Source organism: Pezoporus occidentalis, unplaced genomic scaffold (assembly GCF_034315485.1).
Source record: "Pezoporus occidentalis ecotype Australia unplaced genomic scaffold, CSIRO_AGI_Poc_V1 ctg410, whole genome shotgun sequence".
NCBI classification, from domain to species: Eukaryota; Metazoa; Chordata; class Aves; order Psittaciformes; family Psittacidae; genus Pezoporus; species Pezoporus occidentalis.
The window spans coordinates 91,987-119,610 of record NW_026915737.1 but is presented as its reverse complement, the minus strand read 5'-3'; the positions used below and the strand labels follow the sequence as shown (position 1 = coordinate 119,610).

The window sequence follows — 27,624 nt, the reverse complement described above, 5'->3', positions numbered from 1 at the left end:
AAGCAAAGACTCCTCTTGCAGCATTCCTCCTCTTGTCCACTGAATATATCACTTTCCCTCAAAACTGTATCATTTTGGGAAAGGGAACTGAGGGAGCTTAGGCTCATTTAAGGTCCAAGGAGCAATAAAATGTCGAAACTACTGTCCAACAGAGCACTGATTTTTACTTGTATTGGCATATCTTGTTATTTAAGATATGCCTGGGTTTCTGTGGTTTATCATTAAGTAACAGACGACAGCTGAATTTCTGACTACTTTTAAAAGTACATTCTTTCAGTGGAATTATACTAGTACAATTCTTACTAGCCTAACAGTAAAAATGGGCCTTGGACCCTGACTTAGCCATGTTTAATACCTCTTTCATTTCCTTCATGAACGTCGAGGCATTTGTTTCTATATCATCATCCATACCTATTCTGGTAAATATCTGCTCTGCTATTCGAAAGGAACAATACTCTGCTGGGACATAAGAACCTACAAAACAAGTAAAATATGAGTTTTCTCATATCAGTGTGACATGACAATCTGGAACTTGCAGTTGTTGGGGACTGCACCCACAAACACATGGTGGACAAATTTTATTCACCACTTCTAAGTAATTTCATCCTAATAGAGACAGCGTCAGCCTATTAAGGTGTTTCTTCCATGCTACCAGCCTGCTGTGGAACGGGTGGTTACCTCCATCTTTAAGGTAAAAAACATGAGGAGTCTAACTGAGACTCATCCCTGTATTCAGGAATTTCTCATGTTCCTTTTGGATTACCAATGCATATGTAGCTTGATGAGCATACTTCAAGGACACTTGCTATCAGTCTAATGTAAGGTGCTAGGCTGGGTTAAGGCGCTCCAAAGGGCTGAAGCACACAACTGTACCTCTCCTAAGAACAGACTGGGGAGGCTTCCAGATACACAAACAGGGCCAGTGGCAGACCCAAAACCTTGCAGTGGCTTCTGTCAGCAACACAAGAGCTGACAGACTTGACAAAGTCTGACAGACTAAAAAACACCTGGCACCATTTAGACAGAACCTTATTCTAGGAGCCAAATCATTCAACTTCAGAAATATTTTTAAGTGGAAAACAACTGTCTGCAGAAGATTAGTAACACAGTACATTATTACTCACCAATCTGTGCCATAATTTGACAAAGTGCAATCTGTTTTAGGTATGTTGATTTTCCACTCATATTTGGTCCCGTAATAATGACAAAATTGTTACCCTCTGTCAGATATGTATTGTTAGGCACAGGTTTTTCCACAGCTATCTTTTCAAGAATGGGATGCCATCCCTGCTTGATCGCTAAAGTATCCGTAAATTCTGGACGAACTAAAGCAGAAAAAGGATACAGGACACTGCAGAGTTGGTATGGAAAGCTTCACATTTTTAAGCTAGTGAGTTCTGACACAAAGTCATTCTTGCAGAGCAAAAGCCAAACTCAGACTCTGTTCCCTGATTTTCACTTTCCTGTAGAGAGCAAGACTGACATGCAGCACTTGGGAAGAATTACCAGCCACTTTCAGGTACAGATTCTGTCATGCAAATCTTCATGACTTGTTACTACAGAAAGAATCCCGTAACACTTCATTTCTAAATTAACATTGTGTTTGTGTTCTGCAGTAAGTATGGTTAGACTCCAGTAATAAACTACAAAGAGCAAAACCTGAAAAGTAATTAAAACAGAAAACCTGAAAGCCAGTTTCATAACTAATATATCCTTATTAATTTATTTTTATACTGCTATGAGCATATCAAGTACAGGGGTCATCGACCCTGTTACTACTACTTATGTACCTTGTTACACAAGCACAAGAAAAGAGGAAGTAGCATTCCTTCTATTTCTGTTCTATGTTATTGCATTGATCATTTAAGGTCCCTTCCAACCCTTGGGATTCTGTGATTATCTGGGTGCACACTATGCCTACAAAGATCCACTTGATACTATCTGTTTGCATTTCTGTCAGAATACAGTTCTTCTCTGAACCTGTTCCATATGTTCTCTTTGTCCACCTCAATGGCAGCACCCCTGGCTAACAAAGCGTTGCTAAATTTGGCAGTCCGCTTAAATGGAGCAGACTTCAAGAGAGAAGTGCTAAAACAGTTTCTCAGCTTTAAACACTGGGGAACTCTAATTACCTGGTGTAGGTTTTAGTCACTTAATGATTTACAAGAGAGAGTCAACTGGTAAAGGGGACTGAAAGCTACACATGACAGTACGTTTCTTTTAGTGGATGCACATTCATGCCTGGCTGTGGAAACTGCAGGTGTAGATTTATGGGAGAAGCTAAGTGGCTTTGGTCTTGTTATTACTGCTGAAGAAGACTTGTGCTCTGATTCATCTGGTGGGAAGGACTGTGATGCTTCCATCACATCAGCTAATGCTCAGTTCAGTTACATATCAATTCATATGACTGGAATGACCAGCACATGAAGATTCACAGTCCAAACTGCGAAGTAAACTGATCCTGCTCGTGAACTGAGAATTACATAGCAGCATTAGTAATGATGGGCTAATACATCTCCTGAAAGGGCTTCTAGACCTGATTAAGTATCTACACCGTATTGTACTGGAGGTAGGTATTCCAGCTCAGCACTAATTGAAGACAACGTGATCATTTGTACATTGCAGAACTGGGCAAGAGAAGCGGGAGAAACAATATGACAGTAAGCATGTGATCCTGGATTCCTTACAAGAGTCTATTTCCAAAAACATCTAGATGTGCTACAGAAATTGAAGCAGATAAACAAAGGTAGCCACATATTTTGTTTTATGCTACTTCGTGTTGATCTGCTTATATTATCTTGTGTCCTTTCAGAACGGAAGTGTAAACTCAGAATGTTCACGGGCTTTATACTTTTCAATAGAATATGCTTAAACTGAAAAGACTTCTGAAAAAGACTGGCTGTGAAGGCTTACAGGATCTAAATGGCAGAATGCAATTTCAGTGAATGGAAAGAACATCAGCACAAAACTGGCAAGGATTGGCCAGAGACACTCATATGAAGTCTACTGAGACCTAGAAAATGAAATTGTGGACTTAGCAATTGGAAAACCAGACAAAACAGCCTGGATATTCTCCAGCAGGAGGGACTTTACCTGGCCCATGACAGAATCAAAGAAGAAACTTACCATAATCAGAAAGGGTGCAGGCATGGGCAAATGAAAGCAGCATATCCAGCATGGACACAATGTCAGACAGCTTGTATAGGCAATGAATGTGTTCATAGATCTCGCTCAGTAGCTTACATACTATTCTGAAATAAGACAGCAATTTAGTTGTTCCACAGTACACTGTCACTTCATACAGCTTACAGAAATAAAGTTAAAAATGTTCATACTACATACATTAGGATAGGTGGTTACTCATAAAATGCAATCATTTCTGCTAGATGCAAGCAAACGTATACATTTCTTTGAAGCAAATTAAGATTTTATATCATCATCTCAGATTAAATTCTCCCATCAGACCCAAGACTCAAATACCAACAGCTCATAGGAAAGCTTCACAAAGGGAATGAACTAAAAATACAGCTATGGAAACAAGTATATTTTATTAACACATCAAATGCAATTCTAAGTCCCTTAGGCCTTCATGTTAATAAAACCCCCATATGGTTTCTAGATAGAATTTCCATAAAACTGACATGCAATGTTATGCTTAGTGAATCTCCTGGAACAGACAGCAGAGCAACATGACAGCAGCAAGGGCAAAATACAGAAACTGACAGTTCTCCTGCAAACGCAAGGATTCTGCATTACAAACCTAATGCATTCATTGTGTCATTTTGCATAGATAAGTCACCCATAAAAAAATTAATATATATGATGGCCACCCTTATTAAAAAGTGCCAATATGTCTGTAATCACACTTAATACAATACACACTTTGTGGTTTGGTTGGTTTTTTTTTGGGGGGGGGGGGCTCAGGAAGTACATGTCCTAAGTGTCACTTTGGATTATTTCTGCAAGTGGCCACAACTGAACAGAAATCCAGCTTTAAGAAAGTGTGTAAGTAGCTGTTAATTGGACAAATCCCATGGAATTAACAAATATTAAATGGTCTTACAAGTAGGTCATGTGATATATTTCTCTCAGGGACTCCTGACATCTTTCATTCATCTTTATTAAATCTGCTGAAGTGAAGCTATATGTGTTTTTCATTTTAGTGATCTACAGAAAATACAAACCAACAGTAAGAGCTGGCCATATTATCAGAAACAAAAAATAGTTTCTAAAATGTAAACTGGGAACAATCAGGGTGGGGGGGGGGGAAGGATGGGTGGAGCAGGAGAAACAACACCTGGTTTCATTTTTTCCATACACATTTTTATGGAAAATCCATGTAAGAGAAGCAGTTATCAGCAAGATATATAACTTTATCTTCACATACAACATAACTGCGTGTGATTGCACATTTCTCACTATATTAACTAGAAATAAGGCGGTTATAAAAACATACCCATTACACCTTCATTTACTTCTAGATATCTTCACTGAAATTATTTTAATTGTTGCTTAAATTACCATTTAATGTGTCCTTTAATAATGTATTATACATTTTTTATATACTAAGTATACAAACATATTATGCAAAAACATATCTAGTACAGATACCTTTGTAAATTCTGAAGGAAGTTGGCCATTGGGTAATGCTGAACAATCAATATTCATCTGGATAAAAAACCCACGAGCAGAGCTGAAACTTGTTTTCATTGGCAGGTTGTACTTTTCTGCAAGCTGTGTGATCATACCTATATACCATAAATACAGAGCGGACCCAAATTACACAGAGACTTGTGCATGCACACATATACGTGTTTGCTTTGGTACAAAGACACATACTGTTAATGAGATTTATAGGTGCTGCATGTATCAGGTAAGCAACATGACAAAAGGCCTTAGAGGCAGGTCTCCAGGGAGTTACTGAAGTAACTTATTAATGTAACAGATGTGGCTGCATAAAGCTATTGAGAAAAAAAAAAAAAAATCCAGTGGAGAATCAGATAAATTCATGGGGCTTTTAAAGGCAGGTCATGCATCCGACCGACTCCCACATGGGCCTAACGATGGCAAGGAAAATTTGCCCAAGCACCTAGTGTCACTGCCTCATCGATAGTGAGAGACGAGAGATGATGAGTGATGAGAGTGATGAACTCAGAAACTCTCAGTTTTTAACCAGTTCATGATTCTAAGCAATCTTCTTCCCCCAGACTGAGGGGTGTGCTTTACATTTGTGATCCCCCCCTTAAATTCATCTTGTTCCTAGCTGAGAAGACACCGTATGTGGGGAAACTGTTAGATGATAGAAGAACATGTAGTGTTAAATGATGGGAATTCTGAATACTTCAAAGATGGTAATGGTGTAGTACTCCTGCAAGAAGAAAGGATGGAGTTCCTTAGTGGTCTTTCCCTGCTGCTCAAGGCTCTAAGCTTACCCACTCTCATATTCCAACCACTCCAAATGTAGACTAGCAATTGAGGACATTCTGTATATAGAATCACAGAATGGTTTGGACTGGAAGGCATCTTTAAAGAATTTAGTCCAGCTCCTCTCCCATGGGCAGGGACATCTTTCACTAGATCAGGTTGCTCTAAGCCCCATCCAACCTGACCCTCAACACTTCCAGTGATGGGGCATTCAGAACTTCTGTAAAAAACCTCTTTCAGCATCTCATCACACATTATAAAAAAATTCTTATGTTCAGCTTAAACATATCCTCTTTCAGTTTAAAACCACTGCCCTTGTCCTTTTAGCATAGACCCTGGTAAAAAAAAAAAAAAAAAAGGTCTTTCTCCTTCCCTCTGAAAAGCCCCATATTGTTTACATATCAAAGGTCTCCCTGAAGCCCTCTCTTTTCCAGGCTGAATAGCGCCTAGTCTCTCAGCCTTTCTTCAAAGGAGAGGTGTTGCAGCCCTCTGATGAGTTTTGTAGCCTACACTGGACCCACTCCAACAGGTCCTTGTTGTTCTTGTGCTGGAAAACCTAGAGCTGGATATAGTACTCCACTGGGGTCTGACCCGAGCAGAAGAGAGGGGGAGAATCTCTCTCCTCAACTTGCTGGTCACGCTTCTTGTTTATGTAGGCCAGGACACAATTTGCTCTCTGAGCTGTAAGCACATATTGCCAGCTCATGTCCAATTTTGTGTCCACCAGTATCCCAACATCCTTCCCTGCAATCTATTCATTACCCAGCCCATACTGATACTGGGGACTGTCCTGACCTCGGTGCAGGGCCTTGCACTTCAACTTGCTGGACTTTAAGAGATTCTTATAGGCCCACCCTCAAGCCTCTCATGGTCCCTGTGGAAAGCATCTGCTCCCTCCCACCAATCAATTGCACCACTCAGCTTGGTATTGTCCACAAACTTGCTGAGCGTGCATTCAATCCATGTCCATGTCACTGATGAAGATGGTAAATTGTATTTGTCTCAGTATGGACCCTTGAGGGACACCACTTGCTACTGGTTTCCACTTGGACATTGAGCTGTCACTCACTGGATGTGGCCATTCAGCCAATTCCTTATCCATCTCATATCTACCTCTCATTCCTTAGTCTATCTGTCAAACCCATCTCTCTCCAAATCAGCAGCAAGGATGTTGTAGAGGACTGAATCAAAGGCTTACAGAACTCCAGGCAGACAACATCAGTATTTCAGTCTTAGTCACTTAAGAGTTTAATCCAGTAACAAGGAAAAGAGAAAAGAGTCCCTTCTGCAAGCATGTGGGCTACAGGGAAAACAGGCACACGGAAGACTTTCACACATGCTGGATTCCCAGCAGCTACCAAATACTGGAAGGTTTAGGAAATGAAAAACAATAGCCTCTGTACTTTTCACTGTGTACTATGTAGAATATAAGACTAGAAAGGAAGCTCAGAACACATGACAGATGCTAAAGTTTCTGATGCTCTTTTAAGTTTCCAATTACATAGTAAATGAAGAAGATGGTCCTCTAGCTAGAAATCAACATCTTATACTAAAAATGGAGATCCATTCCAGAAGGCTGGGGTTTTTCTTTCTCTTTTGACTGATTAACAGGAAGATTACTAAAGCACAGTAACAGACATGATGGTAAAATTCCTTTCATTTGTGTTTTCCAACTCTTAGTAGCTTGGCTAAAAAGCAGTTCATAGATCAAGACTGCTTAAAATATAAAGAACACAGAATTCTGATATTTTAAGTCAAGAAGCTAAACTAAAGATTTATCTGCTTTATGCAGAATGTTTTAGGTGGAATAACTCTGTTACATTACTTTAACTTTATCGTACTTTCAGAGAATAAGGATCAACAGACTTAAATATAGGAGCCACAATACAGTTGTTCAACTTCATTAAATAAAACTGAGTTTTTACCTATAAAAAGGAGAATCTCTGTATGTATCTTAAAAGTACTTCGGTTACTTATCAATGCCAATCAGTTTATAGTAACTATTTTTTACACATTAGAAGGTTACAACAGATAGGATTATATGGCTTCTATATGCCACATGCAATATACTTTGAACTTCAAATAAAAAAAAACTTGGTTTAGAAATACCTGCTATGTCATCAACAATTTCTGTGTATGTTCTACGAGCTATGTCGAGGAATTCATTGATGTTAGGCTTAACAGCATAGCACTTCTGGGTCCTCATACTCAGACATCCTTTTGTGTACCTTGTATCGTCATTAATGACAGTTGTAATCTTTTCAAGTATAATTCCAAATCTGCAATATTAGTTGTATTGCTAATTAGCTACATAATATTTTACTATTTTTATTTGTAATAGCATCCCAAAATTACAAATAAGAGCATTACGAATTACTGAAGCAAGTTATGCACTGTTAAAACAAACCACTAAATTTCATGTCTACTTTTGCCTCAGAATGAAGTATGACTATAGCCAACTCTGACCAAAGATGTCATTCAAATGTTTGGGAGATAGAAATTATTTCTCAAAGATACAGGGAACTCTTGATTTTTGCATTGCTATGGGGATACTGGGAAATCACTACTTTTGTCTTCTCAGAATTATTTCTAAAAGAGTGCAGTACATCAGCAACTGAAGTTTCACAACTAACTTTCTGGTTCACTTCCCCCCCCCCCGTATTTTTTGTTAGTTGAAAACCAGATTTTTTGACAATTAAAATCAACTTTTAGGCAAAAGAACTGAGCTATACCTGTAACTACAGATAAGCAACGATGCAACATCTTAATTCTCACACACATTCTTAACATAAGAGCTTCTAACACACTAGCTAAAGTATCCTGATAAATACCTTGTATCTTCAAGAGAACTGTAATAAGCCTTTAGCAGCGGTGTGGTACAGTTTCTTAAAGCAGCCTGTTGAAGAGTAAAACATGGACGTGAATAGTTAGGGAGTTTTTTAGCCCTTTCAAAGGACAAAGTTGTCAGATTCACTGAGGCTACATCAGTGGTTGGATAATCTGAGCAGGAGTTTCAGTTAAAGGTCTGTTATAAAATCAATTATTCAGGTAATGGTAGGAATCCAGTCCTTAAGAGAGTATCAGACTCAAATACGTATTTCCAATAGGCTTAAGAATTAACAGACTGTGTTGACAGGATCATGTTCTGATAGATTGAAGTAAACTTACCTTTTTTTTTTTTTTTTTGACTTGATGATACCTATTGGTCCCTTCCAGCTTGAAACAGTCTATGAAATGTAACAAACTGCACTGTATAAAAATAAGGACGAAGCAGTCTGTGCTTTATAAAAAAAATGGCATAACTTACCTTTAGAGGCTCCACAAGTTCTAGGGTATGTTTCAGGTAGATTAAATTAGTTATTTTTGATTCAGCAGTTTTAACCTGTTGAAAAATTTTACAAATATTGGAGGTGTTTGTATGTCTGCCTGTTTGAAGAAGTACTTAAGAACTAGCAGAACTCATACTGTTAACACCTTTGTACTTTTAACAAAAAATGCCACAATACTTTATAAGCTCACTTCGACAACTTGATGTGTAACAGCATAAAAAAAATGCTTACCTAAATTTTACATTGCCTATTGTGATAGCTTGCCTACCAGTAGCTAATATTTTCATTTGTCTGCACTGGTAACGATTGACCAAGCCACGAAAACTTCTAATCTCCTACATAGCTTTGTAAGCTCTACAAGCTCATAAACTCTTTCAAATAGAATACATTATTCACAACAATTAAGCAGCATAGCCCTTTTCAGAAATGATGTTAAATACAACATAACCCAATTTGGTTGACTTATCCTTGGTTAATATATTTATGTCCTTAAACATCTACCCTTGTAATTAAAAATAAATCCAATAAATGTTTAAAAGTTTTGCTTACATTAATGACTAACTTAACCATGTTTTGTCCACATAGCTATTCTAACTTGTTTTCTATGCCCATTAATATTTACAGTAAAATATTTTGCTGATGATATTAGAGCATAGCATATGTAATGCATAGCATATGTACTACGTATACACTGTGTGAGGGATTTTAAGAAACCAACATAGATAATCACACTGTTTGGTTCCGAAGAAAACCTAACGTCCGTTTTCAGCACAAATGTAGGAGTTGACCCTGTGTGAAATCTTTTCTTCTTTGTATATAATAACTCTTTATTCTTGTGGTAGAGGGCATCCCTTGCCTTATCTTAACCTTCTATATGAAGTAATTTTTCTGTAAAAGACAAGACTAAATAATGCTACATGTATGAATGGAAGAATCATGATCTGCAAATACATGTGGGGTCTAAGTCCCATGATGGAATTGGACATCAAAAGGACAGACATGGTCAGACGTGTAGAGCTGGTATTCACAGAGTGCACCTTGCTAGAATAGTTCTTACAGGAACTAACTGGTGTTAAAAGAGGATCTTTGTACATGCTGCACTTCAGGCTCAAAGGGAGAAAATGAACAAATACAGTCAATAGTCAGTAACTCTTCCATATAATGTTACTTCTTTTAGACTCATTAATGACTAAAATGCAAGCCTGTCCTTTATGGAGTCTTCACCAACATTTGTTTACAAACTAGTTAGGAACAGGAGCTGATCTCCAGTCTAACAAACACACTGCGGTACACTGAAGGAAGAGAAACCTTACTTTCACAGTATGCTAGAGATTGGAAGGGACCTCAAAAGATCATCTAGTCCAATCCCCCTGCCGGAGCACGAACACCTAGATAGTGTTACACAGGAATGTGTCCAGGCGGGTTTTGAATGTCTCCAGGGAAGGAGACTCCACAACCTCCTCGGGCAGCCTGTTCCAGTGTTCCATCACCCTCACTGAGAAGAAGTTTCTTCTCAAGTTTAAGTGGAACCTCTTGTGTTCCAGTTTGTACCCATTACCCCTTGTCCTATCATTGTTTGCCACTGAGTAGAGCCTGGCTCCATCCTCGTGACATTCCCCCTTTATATATTTATAGACACTTATAAGGTCACCCCTCAGTCTCCTCCAAACTATAGAGACCCAGCTCCCTCAGTCTTTCCTCATGAGGGAGATGCTCCACTCCCCTAATCATCTTTGTTGCCCTGCGCTGGACTCTCTCCACCAGCTCCCTGTCCTTCTTGAACTGAGGGGCCCACAACTGGACACAATATTCCAGATGGGGTCTCACCAGGGCAGAGTAGAGGGGAAGGAGGACCTCTCTCGACCTACTAACCACCCCCCTTCTAATACACCCCAGGATGCCATTGGCCTTCTTAGCCACAAGGGCACAGTGCTGGCTCATGGTCATCCTGTCCTCCACTAGGACCCCCAGGTCCCTCTCCCCTACACTGCTCTCTAACAGGTCGTTTCCCAACCTATACTGGAACCTGGGGTTGTTCCTGCCCAGATGCAGGACTCTACACTTTCCCTTGTTATATTTCATCAAGTTATTCCCTGCCCAACTCTCCAGCCTGTCCAGGTCTCGCTGGATGGCAGCACAGCCTTCTGGCGTGTCAGCCACTCCTCCCAGCTCAGTGTCATCAGCAAACTTGCTGATAGTACACTCAATTCCCTCATCTAAATCGTTGATGAATATATTAAATAATACCGGTCCCAGTTACTTTAATTAATTTTGGTTAAAAATGTTACACTGTGATTTTCAAGGTGTAAGATTAAACCTTTCTCAAGCTCCTAAAAGACTTCAAATGGGAAATTCATTATAAACACTGAGGAGGAAAGAGAGGTTCGAAGGAATCTGATCTGAAGGTATATTCAGTAATTTTGCCAAAGGTGATCTGTGATGGAAACCTTCTCTGTCAGCCAAGCTCCTGAATGCACTCTAATGGATGTCACAGGAGGTATAAAACACTCATACAGACCAAAACCATGGCTGCCACTGTCATGCAGATAAGGAATAAAACACCTTCCTGCTGAAGCCTGAACACAAGCAGATAAAGTATTGCTTGTCTTTCAACTAAGCTATGTTATTCTAAGCATTTATAGCTTTATTGTCTAGTTGCACTTTTATGAATAAATGCTTTTATCTGCACTTCATTTTTGACTTGTGAGATCACAGAATCCTAGAATAGTTAGATACATGATTTAATGTAGCCGGGTACTCTTTCAATCTGTAAAACAGGACCATGAGGAAACTTAAGAGTAATTGTTTCTTCAATACATTACTTATCTCTTGTATTCAAACGTTAACAGAGAAGCATGGGTCGAGAACATGATGCACAAATGACTTCCAAACACTATTCATAACCTAAAGATCCCTCAGTTATGTGCTTGAGACATAAATCTTATCCGCTTTTGAGAACAGTCAGTGTAGGGGCAACTTCTGCCTCATTTCGTACTGCTTATGCTATGCAAGTGAGTATATTGTTTTCTGTCAGCTCATTGTTGTTCAGAGGTTGTTCATTAACCCCTGCATGAAAAAGCTGCACTTGGTTCACAGAGCATCTGTGCCTTGGAAATTAACAGGTAAGTTCCATTTCTGGCTCTGTATGTTTATATGACTGACTTAGTTCATCTGTTTTGTATGCAGAGCTGAGAAAAGTCAGAATGCTTCCTAAGAATCTTTCTCAAAATAATTTTTCAGGCAATAAAGACTAATTTCTATTCACCTGTATTACATGAAAATCAAGAAATTATTTATTTTCTAGTAAGAAAGATGTTTCATTTTCTTTAGGCTATCAAAAAGTTTATCGACCTCCAAAAATAAGAGTAAATTTCTGTTATACACTTTTTCCTCTTAGGCTGATGCAAAGGACATTCCTCTCTCTCATCATAGTACTGTCAAACAGCACGTACGCATATGAAGACTAAAGGTGGGGAATGATGAAAAAGTAAAGAGTATTGAAGTCAATTTGTATAAGTTTAGATAAATGTGATATTGAAGCAAACACAAATTTTTCTAATATTCTTCTATGAGAATCCTCTACTGCTGTAAAATATGATCTACTCTCAATCTATAATAGAATTATTCCATGTGGTTTTAAGGTACAGTCTTTTCCTTATCGTATCACACATATTTACAGATATCACATTTATATATTGCACATCTTAGCCAGATAACTCGTAATCTAAAGTGTATTTCAAAACATACTGTATCCTGCTTTGGAATTTGTACCAAAACTGAAAGTAGTTGTTCTGTATCCAGGAATTTTGAGATAACTGTAAAACAAAAGTACAGAACAGAAAACGAACTATAATTATAGTAAAATCAATTTTTTACATTCACATAATTATTTAGTAATACTTATGTTAATTTTTTCTTTCATTCTATTTTCATAAATTCTTTACCAAGTTAAAAAATGGGTTAAAAATAGCTGCTATCTCAATTATTTACTGTATCTAAATATTATTTACTGGAGGTCATATATCAATTCAGCAATATTCTTTTGTTAGATTGAATCATATTTCTTCTATGATTAAGATTACATGATCCAGCTTCAGGGGGACTAACTCATACTCTGGTACAGTCTTTATTTTACATTTGTCTAGGCCACTGCTTTACGGAGCAATGACAAAAGAACAACGCATACACAAGTATTACAGCAGTGATGCCTTTGGTTTTAATGTATATATTATACGTACTTGTATTCTTCCAACATAGTGTGTATCTAGCCATAGAGATGAAGAGTTAAACTTTTTGAAAAAGCTATTGGCCTGCTGACTTCTACCCACTTTAAGCAGAGAAATTAACTTTTCTTTGCAAAATACTTGAGAAAAAAACATCACTATCAAATAAAGATTACTTCAAAAATTAAGTGCCCACTATGTCACCTGACAATTATAAAACCCAACTTTTCAAACATATTGTCACCCCGCATACTTTCGTCTATCAGAAATAAATGTTTAAAAAGAAATATAATACTATGAATTAAAAAATAAACTGCTACCTGCTTGAAGACCAAAAAAGAGCTCCTCATCCTGGAGGAATTCCTGAACACAGTCCAGTCTTGTGTTAATTGTTTCAGCGTCTGTTAGTGGCTCCAGGATATTGGATCTAAGTCTTCGACTTCCACCCGGAGTTTTGGTGTAGTTTAGTACACCGAAAAGTGTGTGACCATTCCTTTGAAAACAAAATGGACTGGAGAATACACTCACAAAGATGGTAAATGTCAAGGACATTTTCAGGTAAGAGTACCCTACAAATCTGAGACATGCTTTTGGGATATTTAACACCTCCCTGTTTGCCATGTGTATTATATGAACTACAGCAGTTTAGGCAGTCAGGCAATTTAATGCAATTTAATGCAATATTATCCCTCATTATATCATTTTCTTAAATACAGAAATTCATTTGTATTCAGTATTTTCTTCATTCTTTTGTGGTAGTATTCCATTCCTACTGCAGTGGTGCAGTTCACATTTTTCTTCTCAGTTGAGCTAATTAAAACCAAACAAACCCAACAGAAGGAGGCAAATTAAAGAGTCTGAGATCAAACACTAATCTGAACATTTCCGTTAAAATACATTTCTGAAAATTACTTCAAATCCTTACAAGTTCAAGAGAGAATTAAGCTTTGGATTTATTTTTTGAAAGAAATGACTTACAGCCATTATAGGAGACAACATGCTAATGATCTGTAAATAATATTCTCATGTTCATGGCTTTTACATGTTACACCCCAGAGCTTCACACTTAAGGGTTGATTGTATCTGTTTAAAATAAACAGCCTATAATATTTACATCTAGTACATACCAAACAGTTTTAGAAACCTGAAGCCTTCAACACTACTGGCTTGAAAGAAGACCACATAAACACTGTGATTGAAAGGAGAATTTGAATAGGAAGAAATCAGACACCAAACAACATAAAGATAGCTAGGCAGTACAGAAACTCCTGAAACATCATGATCCAAAAGAAGAAAGCAATAGTCAAGAGAATTAAAAAAACAGTAAAATTCAAAGCCAGTTTTATTAAGGACATACTTACCATGAGCTGCAATTCATAGCAACAATTAAAGGGAACTCTACATTTGGGATAGTATCCACACTGCTTACCTTTAAGCAACTGAGGGCTCATTTCCTGTACAGTAAATGAAAAGAGATAAGCCCCTTCAGATACTGCCACAAGAACCTGATTCAGGTGTTTCTGGTGTGTGCCTGTACTATTAACGTTTACCTGTTAATATCTGATAAAAAGATATCAAAATAGGCTTTAGGGGTAATATTTAGGTCATGGAAACAGCACTGTCTGGTCTGATTCAGGCTTGCTACTGGGTCAGCAAAAAATTGTGCAGCTATAATACCAAAAATACTAAAAAAAAAAAAAAAAAAAAGGCAGCAGTTTATTCCTGCTCAGGTCCTCCTCCTTCCTCTCTTAGAGCAGCTTTCAGAGAAATATTACTCTGAGGGTGCCAATCCTACAGGCTGGCTCCTGCAGTTACATATGAAGCGATGGAGCAAACAAGAAGAAACTGAGGGCAAAGCATGGCAGATGAATAGAAAGAAACCATAGTTACCACCCTCTTCTGAAAGAACAGATCTAACTTTGTTCTCTGTGATCCCCACAAGAGAAAACCAGGGAGAAAAACAGAGCAAGAGCCAAGCAAGACAAAACACAAAAGAACAGTGGTAAGGGTGGCTGATCTCGTCAAAGGTGCCCCTGCCCAGAGCAGGGAGCTTGGAACTAGAAGATCTTTAAAGGTCCCTTCATACCCAAACCATTTTATAATTCTGATATACTTCTAAGCAGAAAGCTTTTACAAGTAATACTTGGAGAGCGAGCAATCTCCAGGCTCTCCTTTTTATATCAGGGTGATGAGTGGATTTATGAGCAGAGGTGGATCTCAGAACTTGGCAGGCAGCCAGTTCTAACCAGAAGTGTAACAGTCTTGAGAAGGTAACTCTTGCAGTTCCCCTTCTGCCTAGAAAGCAAGGAACTCCTGGTGAAAGAAGTGTTCCAGGCATTGTTCTCACTGTGGAGAACAACTTGCCACTAGTCCTTAGAAGTAAAGGAAAGGAAAACAATGTTTCAAGCCTGTTTATCTTGTGTAAAATGAATAATATCCAGGCAGTTTAATCCAACATAAGCAACTTCTTATGGACGTGTTACCTCTTTCATTTCATGATCTGTGAAATTTTGCATCAATATCATTTTAAGTTTACACTGATTCAAAGATGACTACGTGTCATCTTTCTGCAATTCATTTGTGGGATTCCTATGCTAGAAATTTTGTGCTGAATTGTAATGTATTTCTCTGTCCAAGTATTTTCTGTAAGTTCTGAATGGTATAAGATCTGTCATACAGAAATAAATATATTGGTCAGCTCTTTGACACAAACATCGAGAACACTTGGTAAAATACAACTTTAAAAAATGCAATTTGTAAACTTAAATATTCTTACCGAGAATCTCTGTTATTAATCACTAATTCCAGATTTTGTGCTGATGATGTATCTATCATGGCTGTTTTCTCACTCCCCTGGAAACGCACCTTGAGTGATTTAGGAGCATAAACCGAATTCTGAATAAACTCTACATATTTTAGCAAAGCTGCAGCAGCTGCAAGACAGTAATACCTTGGAAAGAAACAATCTTTAATGAATGTTGAACAAGGCTACTGAAATACCACAAAACCAAACGCTGCACTACAGAAATTACATTCACACTTGTGCTTGACAACTACCGGGATTGATAGCACTGAAAACACAGTATGTTTTAGGTATGCACTAACCCATGAATAGTGCACATATATGGATGTAAATAAAATATTCATGTTTGACTGTCTGTACACGTGACACCCCACACTATATACCTGGTACTTCAAACATACATATTTCAGTACATGACTTCAAGACCCAGGTCACCAAGGATCACTACTTAAAATTGCTGGTACAAGGAAAACAAAGAGAAGAAAGTGGAAAGCTATGAAAACAAAAACAAGAGCAGAAGAAAAAAAAAAACCAAACAAACAAAAAAGAGGCTGTAACAGGCTTTCTATGCAAGTTTCTAGATGTATCAGAAACATTGGAGGGCAGAATAAAAGAACAGCTCTCTTCTGGTTCCCTAGCTTTTGCACCAACCCACAAGACTTGTGTGCTAAGTATGCAAAAAGGTGTTAAAAACTTATCTGAACACCGTGTGTTTTTTCCTTATTTAAACATACTTTGACTGAACCTCCATGAAAATGGTGCTGAATTCAGAAGCACACAATTGTTCTACGTATTCCAAACCCTTAGTTTCATTGAAATATTTTCTTTGCACAGTTGTAAAAGTCACATTCTGTGAAGATGGAGGGGAAAAGCAAATAGTTTTAAAAGTTACAAAGATTTTTATCATCAGACTTCTCTATTTTTCTAGTGATATGTGTTTCCAAGAAAATCTATCATTTGGTTTAGCAATCTGTGTAAGTATTCATTCTAGCTTATCAGCACAAGCAAGCCACGCTACTGCCACTCATCTTTCCTTCTCTTTGCTAGTAAGTACATACAAATAGGCTCATACTACTGTTTTGAGCAAATTAATATAGGCTTTTTCTTGGATATTGCTCTTGCTCTCAAGAACAAGACAAAGAACTTGGATTTGGTTAAAATTAATGACGTCATGGAAAGTTATTTTCATGGCAGCATCAATGCTGACATTGAAACTACAGTTTTCTCTTGCCAAGGTTTAAGCCCAAGGGATCATTATCAAGCTCTCAGCAGTAAACTGGCAATAAAGATACACAGGTTAATGTAATGGAATGGGTGGGATGTGCAAGCGGTATACGCAAAACAAAGAGGAGACGTCAGGAAGCAGAAAAGGACTCGTGAAGAGGCCACCAGCAGTACAGACAAGGGAGCACTTAAAGCAGTATTCAATACAGAGTTTTTTAAAACTTCTGAGGCTTTGATAATTACAAATTACATACACTATTTATCTCATGATCTTTCACCCTGCGGGGCTCTTTCTTCTATAGCCCCATCTATTTATCAGGTTGAGAGAAAACAAAAAAGGAGCAAAGGAAACTGCTTGATTTCTTTTAACCTCTGAGTCCTTCCTAGGTTCAGTATTAAAATTATTTCAATACTATAAATTTGAAACTTGGGTCTTTAATCAAAAATATACTTATCTCTGCAATTGTCAAGATTAGATCTACTAGTGCTGGAACTGCATTTAGATTATTCTTTACCATGGTAAAATTAGGCCCAAAAAATCATAAACCACACAAAATCTGATTGCATTCAGGGTTTTACAAGTTGTAGAAAGCTCTCAAATCAACAATCGTATAAAAGCGATCAATAAAGACTCTAAAATATTGAATGAAATTTAAGAGCTTACCTTGAAATGTTCTGTTATCAGACTGAACAATTTTGTTGTGTTCCCTGCATCACAAGCAGTGTTTGACATTATGATTTCTAGTGGTGTTAAAATCTTGAGCTTGGTAATGACCTGAACAAAAAAATTATAAAATCAATGAAAATCCATCTATAATCTAAAATATGAACCAGCAATGAAGAATGACAGCATCCTTATATTTTAAAAATTACAAATATGTGTAATATTGTAAATAAAGACCAAACTTTCTGCTGAGTTCTACACCAAGTAAAATTTATCCATATCTATAGATATGGGTATCTAAATATACATGAAACCACATTAACAAAAAATACAGGTATCTATTCCCTGTCCAACACCAAAACATGTTTGTTGTCAAAGCAAGAGATAAATATCCAGAACTGTATTCCATGGCTAAGATGGGAGAAGGACTTATTTTCAACAGACAGCAGCTTTCTGGGCTTGCAGCTGTAATGTTAATGGTGCTCTGGAAGATGAAGAAATGTAACATGTCTGAATATTAATAATCTTTTGATTGAGACTTGCTTTAGACTTTCTTGTAACCTCCTCTTACAACATTTCTCTCATTTTTACACACCTGCTGCAGGGATTCAAAGTACACTAAATGCTTTTCTATTTATTTACTTCATAAGAGAGAACAAACATTAGGCATTTATATAATCAACCACCTATTCTCAAGGAAGAAACAAACTTTAAGCGCTTAGAAGTTAAGATGTGATAGAAGGGACAGGTAAAAATGGAAAGGTGAACAAGCATAAAGAAAAAACCCACAAAATATATAAGGGTATTGCAGGGTGGGAGGGAAAGCTACTGCTGCCCATCATGTCTGGTAATCATTAGAAATTTTTTTCAGAGGTATCACAGATACAGTGAACCTTGAGGAACTTAAAGAATGCAAGAAAACTTCACTGAATTAATTTATGTAACATTCAAAAATAAAAGCATACAAGAAAAGTAAAATACAGTAAGTTTGATATCAATCACTAGCAAAACATGGATAGTGACACTGTAAAAAAGCAGCTGATCAGCAGGTAAGACAGTACTGTTAAACGTGTTAAAGAATGAGATACAAAACTAAGCCATGTAGTGCCCTTGGGGAAAAGGTCTGAGAGTTGGTTTGTTTTGGGGTTCTTTGTTTGGGATTTTGGTTTTTTTTTGACTGGATGGTCAATACAGTATCAGGTATGCCCACAGACTGAAGAAGTCAGTAATCTAAATGAAAAAATACAAAGATATGTATACAAATAAAAATGCCATCTTTTAGAATAGTAAGGGAGAAAAATATTGAACAATCTGGTCAAGGCCTGACAAGCAGTAACAGAAGATGTAAACTTGACAAGTTACAAGCCTGAGTAACAGAGAAGAAAGTTGTGTTATCATAATTTAAAGACAAAATACCAGTCTTAAGAGAAGTATTTTATCATTAAATGCAAGACAAAAATCAAAAGTAAAGGGATAGGGAGGGAGTTTGGGCAGCTAAAATACTTTCCAGTTTGACAAAGATAAATTTCATGGGACACTAATGCAGCCCTTAACCTTGACACAGTAGAACAGGGAGACCCTAAACACAGCTACTGCTAGCTGAAAAGAAAGCCTTTTACACTTAGAAGTAACTGCAATCTTTACGAAACCATTAAACAACTTCCATAAAATTAATCCAAGATTTCCTTGCAAGATTCTAGTCTTAACATTCTTTTCCTTACACAGGACAGGGTTTTTTCTTAGGTACTACCAGATCAAGTTTTCACTTTCACACCTTTAAGAGAATGGTTATTTAAGTTGCCACATCATCACCCGAACCTCGACATTTTATCACGCACCCACACTTTCAAGGTGCGCATCTCATTTTGAATTTTAGTGCTGTGTATTACAAAAGTACTTCTGTAGCTGCCAGGTTTAATATGTACCCACGTGTGTCAAGATCAGGATAAGTTTTAAAAGCACTGCTGATTAAAAACAAAAGAATTACATTAGACAACATGTTTCAGTAAACAGATTTGATGGCTGTTTATATCCTGAGTCATAGCTACTTATTCTCATAAATTTAGGTTTTATTCCTTCAAATATTGTAAAGATCCTACAAGCCACATTATTTTCTAGCATGCATAGCTACAACAAAACCATTAGATGTTTTACTAATGCTTGTGTTACATAAAGCAGAGATATTACTCTCCAAATTAGGGTATTCAGTTCTGTATTCAGAACACTTGGCTGTAAATGGGGTGAATTTCAGTTCAAGCTGATGAGACAGAATATTTATGCAGTCAAACAAAGCCAGACCTACAGTTACCCTACCCTACCATACCATTTATGCCGTTCTGCTCTCAGAGCTATTCTGCCTGATGAAAAGTATTTGCAAGTTCTACTACCATGTATTGCCCAGTGATCTTCAAAATTAGGCATCTCACTCCCTCACAATTCAGACACACTGGTTTTTGCAAAGGCTACTTTTCTTTTGCAGAACATTCTTTCCCCTTCATCTAAAACCTGAGGCACAGTAAGGAAAATAGTCCTTTCAACACTGCAAATCTTCTAGAATTTGTTGCTTTCACATTTGAGAAGTTTCTTCTACAAACTATCACATTCCCATTAGTCATAAGCTTTTTTAAGGAAGAAAGTCATAATTAGCCTGTAAGGGAAACAGCAATTAAGTATATGCAACAATACCTTGGCATAAGTTGTATTGTCTGAAAACTGTGATAGTATCACCTCAGGATTTTTTAAGTCGATACTGGCCATTCCTACTTCACCTCTGGCAAGGCCTCTTCCTTCTATTACAGCTACAATAACTGATGCAGCAGTATGAGTAGAGACTGCAGACGAGGATGTAACTGTAAAACAGTTGCATATATTCAGTTACAAGCCACTACTTTATGTTCACAGAATCATTCTTTGACATCCCAAGTGAAATATGTATTTGTATTCTCATATAATGGAAATCCCATTCAATTTAACAAACTTCATTAAAAATTAAAAATCCTGGTTGTTGAACTCCTTACTTGCCACACCATACAGGCAAGGCACTTTCCAAAGCGTAACCATCACACTCCTACATTAAAAGACGGACTGAATGCATTACCTAAAGATTGTCAGAACTAATCACATCTCTGTTGCAACTGAAAACGCTTTCTGAGTCACTACCTCTGTGCTAAACAAAGAACCAATGTTTATTACATGCCAAAAGACAGGGCTATAATTAAACACTTGCCATTTAAATTCCAATGATGCATAGCTATTACCGTTAATTAAAATCAGATGTATTAATTGCAGAGAGATACTGTAAATTAATATTCCACTAAAGGCATAGCTCTGATCGAGGTTGCTTAGATCTTAGGGAACTTAGATCAAGTTAGGGAAAGCAAATGTTTTTATATACAAATATATATATTTTATCGGATTTTATGCTAAACTATTCTAATATCTATATCTATAGTATGCTTGAGTCCCAGTAATTAGATTTTTATTTTGGTGTGGAGGGTTTTTTTATCATTTTTGGTATCTGAAAATTGTTTTAGCCTGCATTTTCCCAGATATCATCACAACCTCAACAAATGTCATCTCCTCCTTCAAATACCCAGCTATCTCTCCAACACACCCCTTGCAAAGACTAACTGTGAAAATTAAGCTCCTTAACGCCTAATGCCATCCTTCCTGAAGACACTAACCCTCATTGTCTTACTTAGTCTCTTTCTTTCCCCCCATGCAGATAAAACCACCAACTCAACTGCTTTAACAACTTGCCCAACACAACACAGCAAATCTACTTTGGGATTGTACTACAGACCTACAATAAACCTGATGTTGATATCTAACCTGAACAGAGCTGTTATTCCTCATCTCATGTCAGCCAAATAGCTGAAATTTCAAAAATGGGCCTGTTTTTCGTTCAACTACGATTTAATGAAGTACAGCTGACTGGAGACAAAGGCTGACGCATTCCTTCATCTCACTCTTCCCACACCACTTCATACAGTACTTCATACCACTTCTGCTAAGAAACAGAAGTTTAATTAGCATCAAGTTAAAACCCAACTGTCCTAGCATTAGTCTTCTGGCACCTAAAAGCTAATCTGTGAGTTGGGAAGTTGGACAGTCTCTGAGATGAGGTTATCACCTGCAGTCAGAATCGGGGTGATGAGAAGCTGAATGAAATGAGCTGGCCCTCCCACTTCTCCCCCGTTTTCCTCTAGGTGCCTGCCATCACAAATCAATGCAACAACATGTCTAACCAATAATAATGAAGTCCCAACACATCCAATTATATTCCACATTTAAGAAGCAGTGCTCTTGTAATGGGTTGATGTAATTTTATTTGGTGTACTGAAATTCTCCTAGTCTATGAAAAACCAAAAACATGTATACACTGCTTCTTTTGGTATCTCATCTAATTTTTGTTTCATATTTGCAAAATGGCATTGCATTCTTCCAAATTCTACTGGAGAAGCTACTAACAATGTTTTGTTTGGAAATCTGTGACCAAACATTGTGAGACTGTGCTATTCAAACTAGCAAATGTGTAACTTGCAATACCGAAGTAACTATCAGCCTATGGAAAGCAGCTGCTACATACACTTCGCTACATAGCAGAACGTGAGATTCTGGATATGCTGTAGTCATTAAAGGTCAGTGAAAGATTGATTAAGGACTGTCACACACAAAACAGAAAAAAATCAACTTCTTCAGGCTAAAGAACACACAGGTAAAATCAAAGGAAACAGATGAAGTGAGGCTGTTTCACTGTTAAGTTGCATAATGTCTAAAGAAATCTGCTCTGTGGGTTTCAACATCATAGTTACTCCAATTCTCCAGTTCCTGGAGTAGTCACAAAGAAAACTGCATCACAACAGCTGCAGGAAACCACACACTTCATGATACTTACATTTTGCAAAATAATAATTCAGTGGCAAGTGGAGAGCCAGTTTATATTCTTATCAGGAATAGGTATTTTTTTCAAATAAATTTTTAAATAATTTCGTTGCTTCAAAGAACTACCATTAAACAACTTTAAGAACACTAAAGACAGAACTGATTAATCAGTCAAAGAACTTGGAAACCCATCACTTCTGCACTACCAGAGCACACAGACAGACATAACCTGGCACACGGCATCATTAACCTGTAGCACAACTTTTGCATAAATAGCTCATACCCAATGGATAAGCATTCCTCTGAAGATCTAGTGTTCTACATCTTTGAAGAGACCAATGTAAACCATGTAAAACTTGCATCAAGAGACTTGAGAATGACATCATGATATACAATGTACAAAGCATTTACAACCCTAAGAAGAAACCTTGATCAGCAACGTGCATGAATTTGGGATCTTCAGTTCAGTCACCACACAAACCAACATGGCCACAAAAATAAATCCATTTTGGACAATTTGAAAAAAGCCTGAATTATAACTACAGTGATAATTTATACATGAATGGAGAATGGCAAGAGGTTGCAATACCAAAACATCTACTCAAGTATTTAATGTAGCATTTTCCCCTATGGGTGCATGTTGCATTGGCAGGCACCCTCTGTAGTACAAAACACACTATGTTCTGAGTTTTGAATATACTTCAGTATCTTACTGGATCACATTAAAAAATAAAATGTGCTTTATAAAATAATGTAAAAAATGTAAGTAGGACTATTTCCTTTAATAGCTGTTAATCTTACCTGAATATCCCATAAGAGGCGTATGGCTTCTGCAAACAGATCTACTAGAAGAGAGGGGTGTTTTTGCTACACATGTGCTATGCAGGCCTCGCACAGAAGAACTTGTGAGATTCAGTGTGCTAGTGTTTTCTACACAAGAACTTTTGTCCCCAAAATATGATTCTGAAAGGGGAAGGAAAAAAATATTTTTTTTTATTCAGAAAGCAATACATAAATATACCACTTTGAAAACTTTATTTTTCTTACTACAGAGATATCCAAGCAACAACCTCTAATGTCACAGAGGCTCTTTGAAGTATGAAATAAAATAAAAAGAAGTCTGTTTTGAAATCAAACCTCTACTAATGCTTATTTTCCACAATGACGTAAGTTGAGGCACCAATGAAAGCCACTGTTTGCATTGCTAGACTGAAATACTACAGAAGTCACTGTACCACACATAATTTCATATTCTAATGTACCTTACAGTTATGAATGTGGTGTCAGCACCATCTTACATTTGCCTATCAGTTTTTAAATCTATACCTGAAACTGCATGTGTTTATGGGTTTATTTATTTTTGAAGGTCAGCATTCCTTTTTTAATAAAAGAAAACAAAGAACCATGCTCAAAACCTCCTCCACTTGAGAATGCAGTGATCTCCCTTTGAATTTATGGGGTTCAGCTCTCAGAAATCATACAATAATCTGGGAAGTATCTGTTACCTGCAGTTTCTTTTACACACATCTTCGGATTTATCTCTATTTTTAAGTCCTGCAAAATCTCTCAGATCATGTTTCTGTTTAACGAATTATTTAAAATATTTATTTTCAGTTCTTTTGAGATGACTAAAATCAACATCATATCCTTAATTTAGCTTGAATAGTTGCTGTAAGTTGCATAAAAAGGAATTAAAATAGAGTTTTTCTACTTAGCAATTACAAAATTCCAGGTATTAAGAGACATGGAAGCCCAAACATTTCTGTTCCCTCTATTAAATTAAAAATAGATCTATAAGACAGAATACTTTAGCACTGTGCTCAGATGACCCATTAACTGCATGACATTTCCTCATGGTTGGTACAAAAATACTGACAATATTGTTTGATTTTTTTTTGTGGGAGATGTTTTTTTGAGATCTTACAAAACTGACATCTGGAAAAAAAAAACCAACAAAACATCATTAGTTCAGACTGTTTTGTTTGGGGTTTTGGTTGGTTGGTTGTTTAAGAGTGGACAAATCAGCACTGAAATGCACAGTGATTTAAAAAAAAAAAAAAATCATTCACAATGCGTAAGTTCACTCAGAAGTTTGGCAGAGAAGACTTTGATTTCCTGGCACAACATGGGGAAAAATGTGATTTTAAAGACCAGATGAACTGAACCACCTTGGGGTATCTTTTAAAACCAGCATTTAACAAGTTATGCACTACTCAAATTGAAATTCTGTTTGTTGTTTGGCATTTTTTAGGATTCATGACTGAGCATGTACATTACCCACAACCACGTTACCTTCCTCCCAGTTTACATGTAATGAAGATGTATGCACTTCAGAATGCATTCCAGCAAGTGTTAAGATAATTTCCAGCTCCTTTTATAGGTTTTTCACTGAAAAACATACAATTTGAACAATAGGAACTGGCTGGTGCACACATGTTCAGCAGTCAGGAGCTGAGGGGCCACGTCCTCAGCGGGAGCCAGCAGCCCGGGGTGAACAGCTTTATGTGGAGGATGGCAATAGCAATATCACATTTTAGGACCTCAACATTTTTACAACACATGGAGGATAACAGCATTTAAAACTACACACACACACACACAAAACAAAAAAAAAAACAACAAACCAACCAGCAAAAAAAAACAGAAAAAAAAAAAGAATAAAGAAAAACCACCACCAAAGAAATCAAACCGAAGTCCCATAACCACCTGAACGCTGTCCAGGTCCCTAGTGAAGCAATACTGTGTTGCAATTCAAACCAAATTACTGACCCCATCAGGGAACCGAGATAATGCTATTAGAAATCTCACATCAAGAAAATAATGATTTATTTAAAGAAGGGTGAAGAACGACCACCATTGTCCTGATGGTTTGACGGGAAGCGGCGGGGCGGGGGGAGAAAGGTCACTAAGGAGATGGTGCTGCGCCCCGTCAGTCAACCACCGCGTGTAACTGCCCCTTCGACCGAAACAGCGGGCAGGGCGACAGAAGAAAGCGGCCAAGACCCGTACGGAAAGGGCAACGCAGCACCCCACCTCCTCTTCCGGAAACCGGCGCCTTTACCCCGGCAACCCGGCTGGGGGCGACGCCTTCCTGGCTTGAGCTGCCCGGCCCGGCCCCGCCGCTGGAGAGCTCTCCGGTGCTGCCCGTCGTGCTGCGCGGCGTCTGCAGCAGCCCAAGGGTATAGCGGGGCGGCCGCTCCGCCCGCCCTCCCAACCGCGACGTGGAGGAGCAGCGGCCGGTGTAGGACTCCGAGGTGGCCGAGGCGGCCTCCCGCCGGTACGCGGCCGCCGTACTGCTCGCTTCCAGCATCGCCGCCTCGCCCCGAACGGCCACCGCCGCCCCCGAAAATGGCGGCGCCCCCGCCCCGCTCTCACACCCCCGCCCCCGGCGGCCGCTGAGGGGAGCCGCGCGCCCCCGCCGCACACGGGCACAAACAGCGCTCGCCCCGCCGCAGACAGCGCGGCTGCGCACGCAGTGAAAGGGTGACACGGGGCTGCAAGGGAAGGGAGCTCTGCAGAACGGGAGCGGCGCGTTCACCCGCAGCTCGCCCCACATCCGTTCTTCAGCATCCAGAAACTGCTCCAGCCGCGTCCTCCCTGCTCACGACTTCAGGTACTAAAAGATCCCAATAACAACCATAAAGCTTGTGTACATCTAGAATTGTTAAACCATGCCCTTAGCACGCTCTGACGTGTGTCACGTGACTGTAGCATGCATACACACCACTAAAACCGTTCCAATAAACATTCTGACAAGATTTGTCCTTGGAACGTAACACACCTGCATTAAAAAACACTCCAAACAGAAGCCAGCCCTTGCCAGCCCACGGCGCTTCACAGACAACTGCAGTCTGATGGATACTCAGCTTCACAACTGAAATGACAGCAGTTGCAGCTCCTCTGCTGGCATCTGCTCACAGTTCAGAAAGCACGTGCTTTCTCAGCAGCGAGCATCATCAGCCTGGTACCAGGAACTTGAATGTCACTGCAGAGCAAAGGATGGCAGGCTGCAGGTGCCCATTCCAGCTACTGCCTGTCCTCAATTTCAAGTCCTACACTGAGCTTTCCTTTTGTCCTGGGTTCAGCAGTAGCAGTCATTTTTCTCCTTCTTAGTAGCTGGTGCAGTGCTGTGATTTTGACTTTCAGCCTGGGAACAGCACAGGTAACACCGATGGTTTTAGCTGCTGCTCAGTAATGTTTACTCTGAGTCTCATGCTCTGCCAGGGAGGAGGGGAAGCCAGGAGGAAGCAGAGACAGGACACCTGACCCAAACTGACCAAAGAGGTATTCCATACCACAGCACTGTCATGCCCAGTATATAAACTGGGGCAGTTACCCGGAAGGGCTAGATCACTGTTCAGTCAGGCTGGGTATCGGTTGGTGGGTGGCGAGTGGTTGTATTCTCTCCCCTTGTTATTTCCCTTATCATTATTATTATTATTGGTGGTAGCAGCAGTGATTTGCATTATACCTTAGTTACTGGACTGCTCTTATCTCAACCCGTGGGAATTACATTCTTTCAATTCTCCTCCCCATCCCTCTGCAAGCAGGGGGAGGAAAGGGGGGAGTGAGCGAGCGCTGCGTGGTTCTGGGTTGCCGGCTGGGCTTAAACCACGACACCCTTCCATCAATTCAGAGTGTATTCAGACTCCTGCAGCTGGTGGTTAGACCCTTTTCCTCTTCTCTGACAGAAATCCAAGCATATGACAAGAAAGGCAGAAACAAAAGCGAAGTCCATCTTCCACCTTCCTTCCTTCTGTATGGTCACAGGTTACAACTTAACCAAGTTGCCTTAAGAAAACTGAGAAAAATCATCTCTGGAATAAAGTACATACCTCTGGACTTGGACCATGTTCTTGAAGGTAACAGAATGGCTGTTGATCCCTCTTCCCTCCTCATTTTCTTTGAATAAGCATATCTACAGACACACAATTTATGTACCCAGATTATTCACTATTCTCTCACAAATTCTCATACAGTATCTTGCAATATTTATTGCTGGGAATACTGGCTATGCTACAGTACTTAAAATCAAGTACTAATATAATGTTGGGATCTTTCCATAGGAATATT

General features: G+C 38.5%; 1 protein-coding gene across 6 annotated transcripts in view; it reads right to left on the bottom strand.

Annotated features, from left to right (window-relative positions):
* Positions 1 to 27,616, bottom strand: part of MSH4 (mutS homolog 4) — a 31,771-nt gene extending 4,155 nt beyond the window's left edge. For 3 of the 6 annotated variants that reach the window (XM_062634060.1, XM_062634061.1, XM_062634063.1), the window contains exons 1-16: positions 25,585 to 25,931; positions 23,353 to 23,514; positions 20,353 to 20,516; positions 17,668 to 17,778; positions 16,514 to 16,629; positions 15,753 to 15,926; positions 13,297 to 13,469; positions 12,501 to 12,568; positions 8,732 to 8,806; positions 8,256 to 8,320; positions 7,534 to 7,703; positions 4,612 to 4,748; positions 4,064 to 4,167; positions 3,127 to 3,251; positions 1,125 to 1,325; positions 356 to 474 (exon numbers count right to left, since the gene is read on the bottom strand). In XM_062634060.1, coding sequence (XP_062490044.1) covers positions 356 to 474; positions 1,125 to 1,325; positions 3,127 to 3,251; positions 4,064 to 4,167; positions 4,612 to 4,748; positions 7,534 to 7,703; positions 8,256 to 8,320; positions 8,732 to 8,806; positions 12,501 to 12,568; positions 13,297 to 13,469; positions 15,753 to 15,926; positions 16,514 to 16,629; positions 17,668 to 17,778; positions 20,353 to 20,516; positions 23,353 to 23,514; positions 25,585 to 25,861 — 2,241 coding nt within the window. In that variant the 5' untranslated portion in view covers positions 25,862 to 25,931. Of the gene's footprint in view, positions 1 to 355; positions 475 to 1,124; positions 1,326 to 3,126; positions 3,252 to 4,063; positions 4,168 to 4,611; positions 4,749 to 7,533; positions 7,704 to 8,255; positions 8,321 to 8,731; positions 8,807 to 12,500; positions 12,569 to 13,296; positions 13,470 to 15,752; positions 15,927 to 16,513; positions 16,630 to 17,667; positions 17,779 to 20,352; positions 20,517 to 23,352; positions 23,515 to 23,598; positions 23,641 to 25,257; positions 25,342 to 25,584; positions 25,932 to 27,386 lie in introns of those variants that run through there. The other 3 variants (XM_062634066.1, XM_062634062.1, XM_062634065.1) reach the window with 3 other exon arrangements.
* Between the last annotated feature and the right edge of the window lie 8 nt (positions 27,617 to 27,624).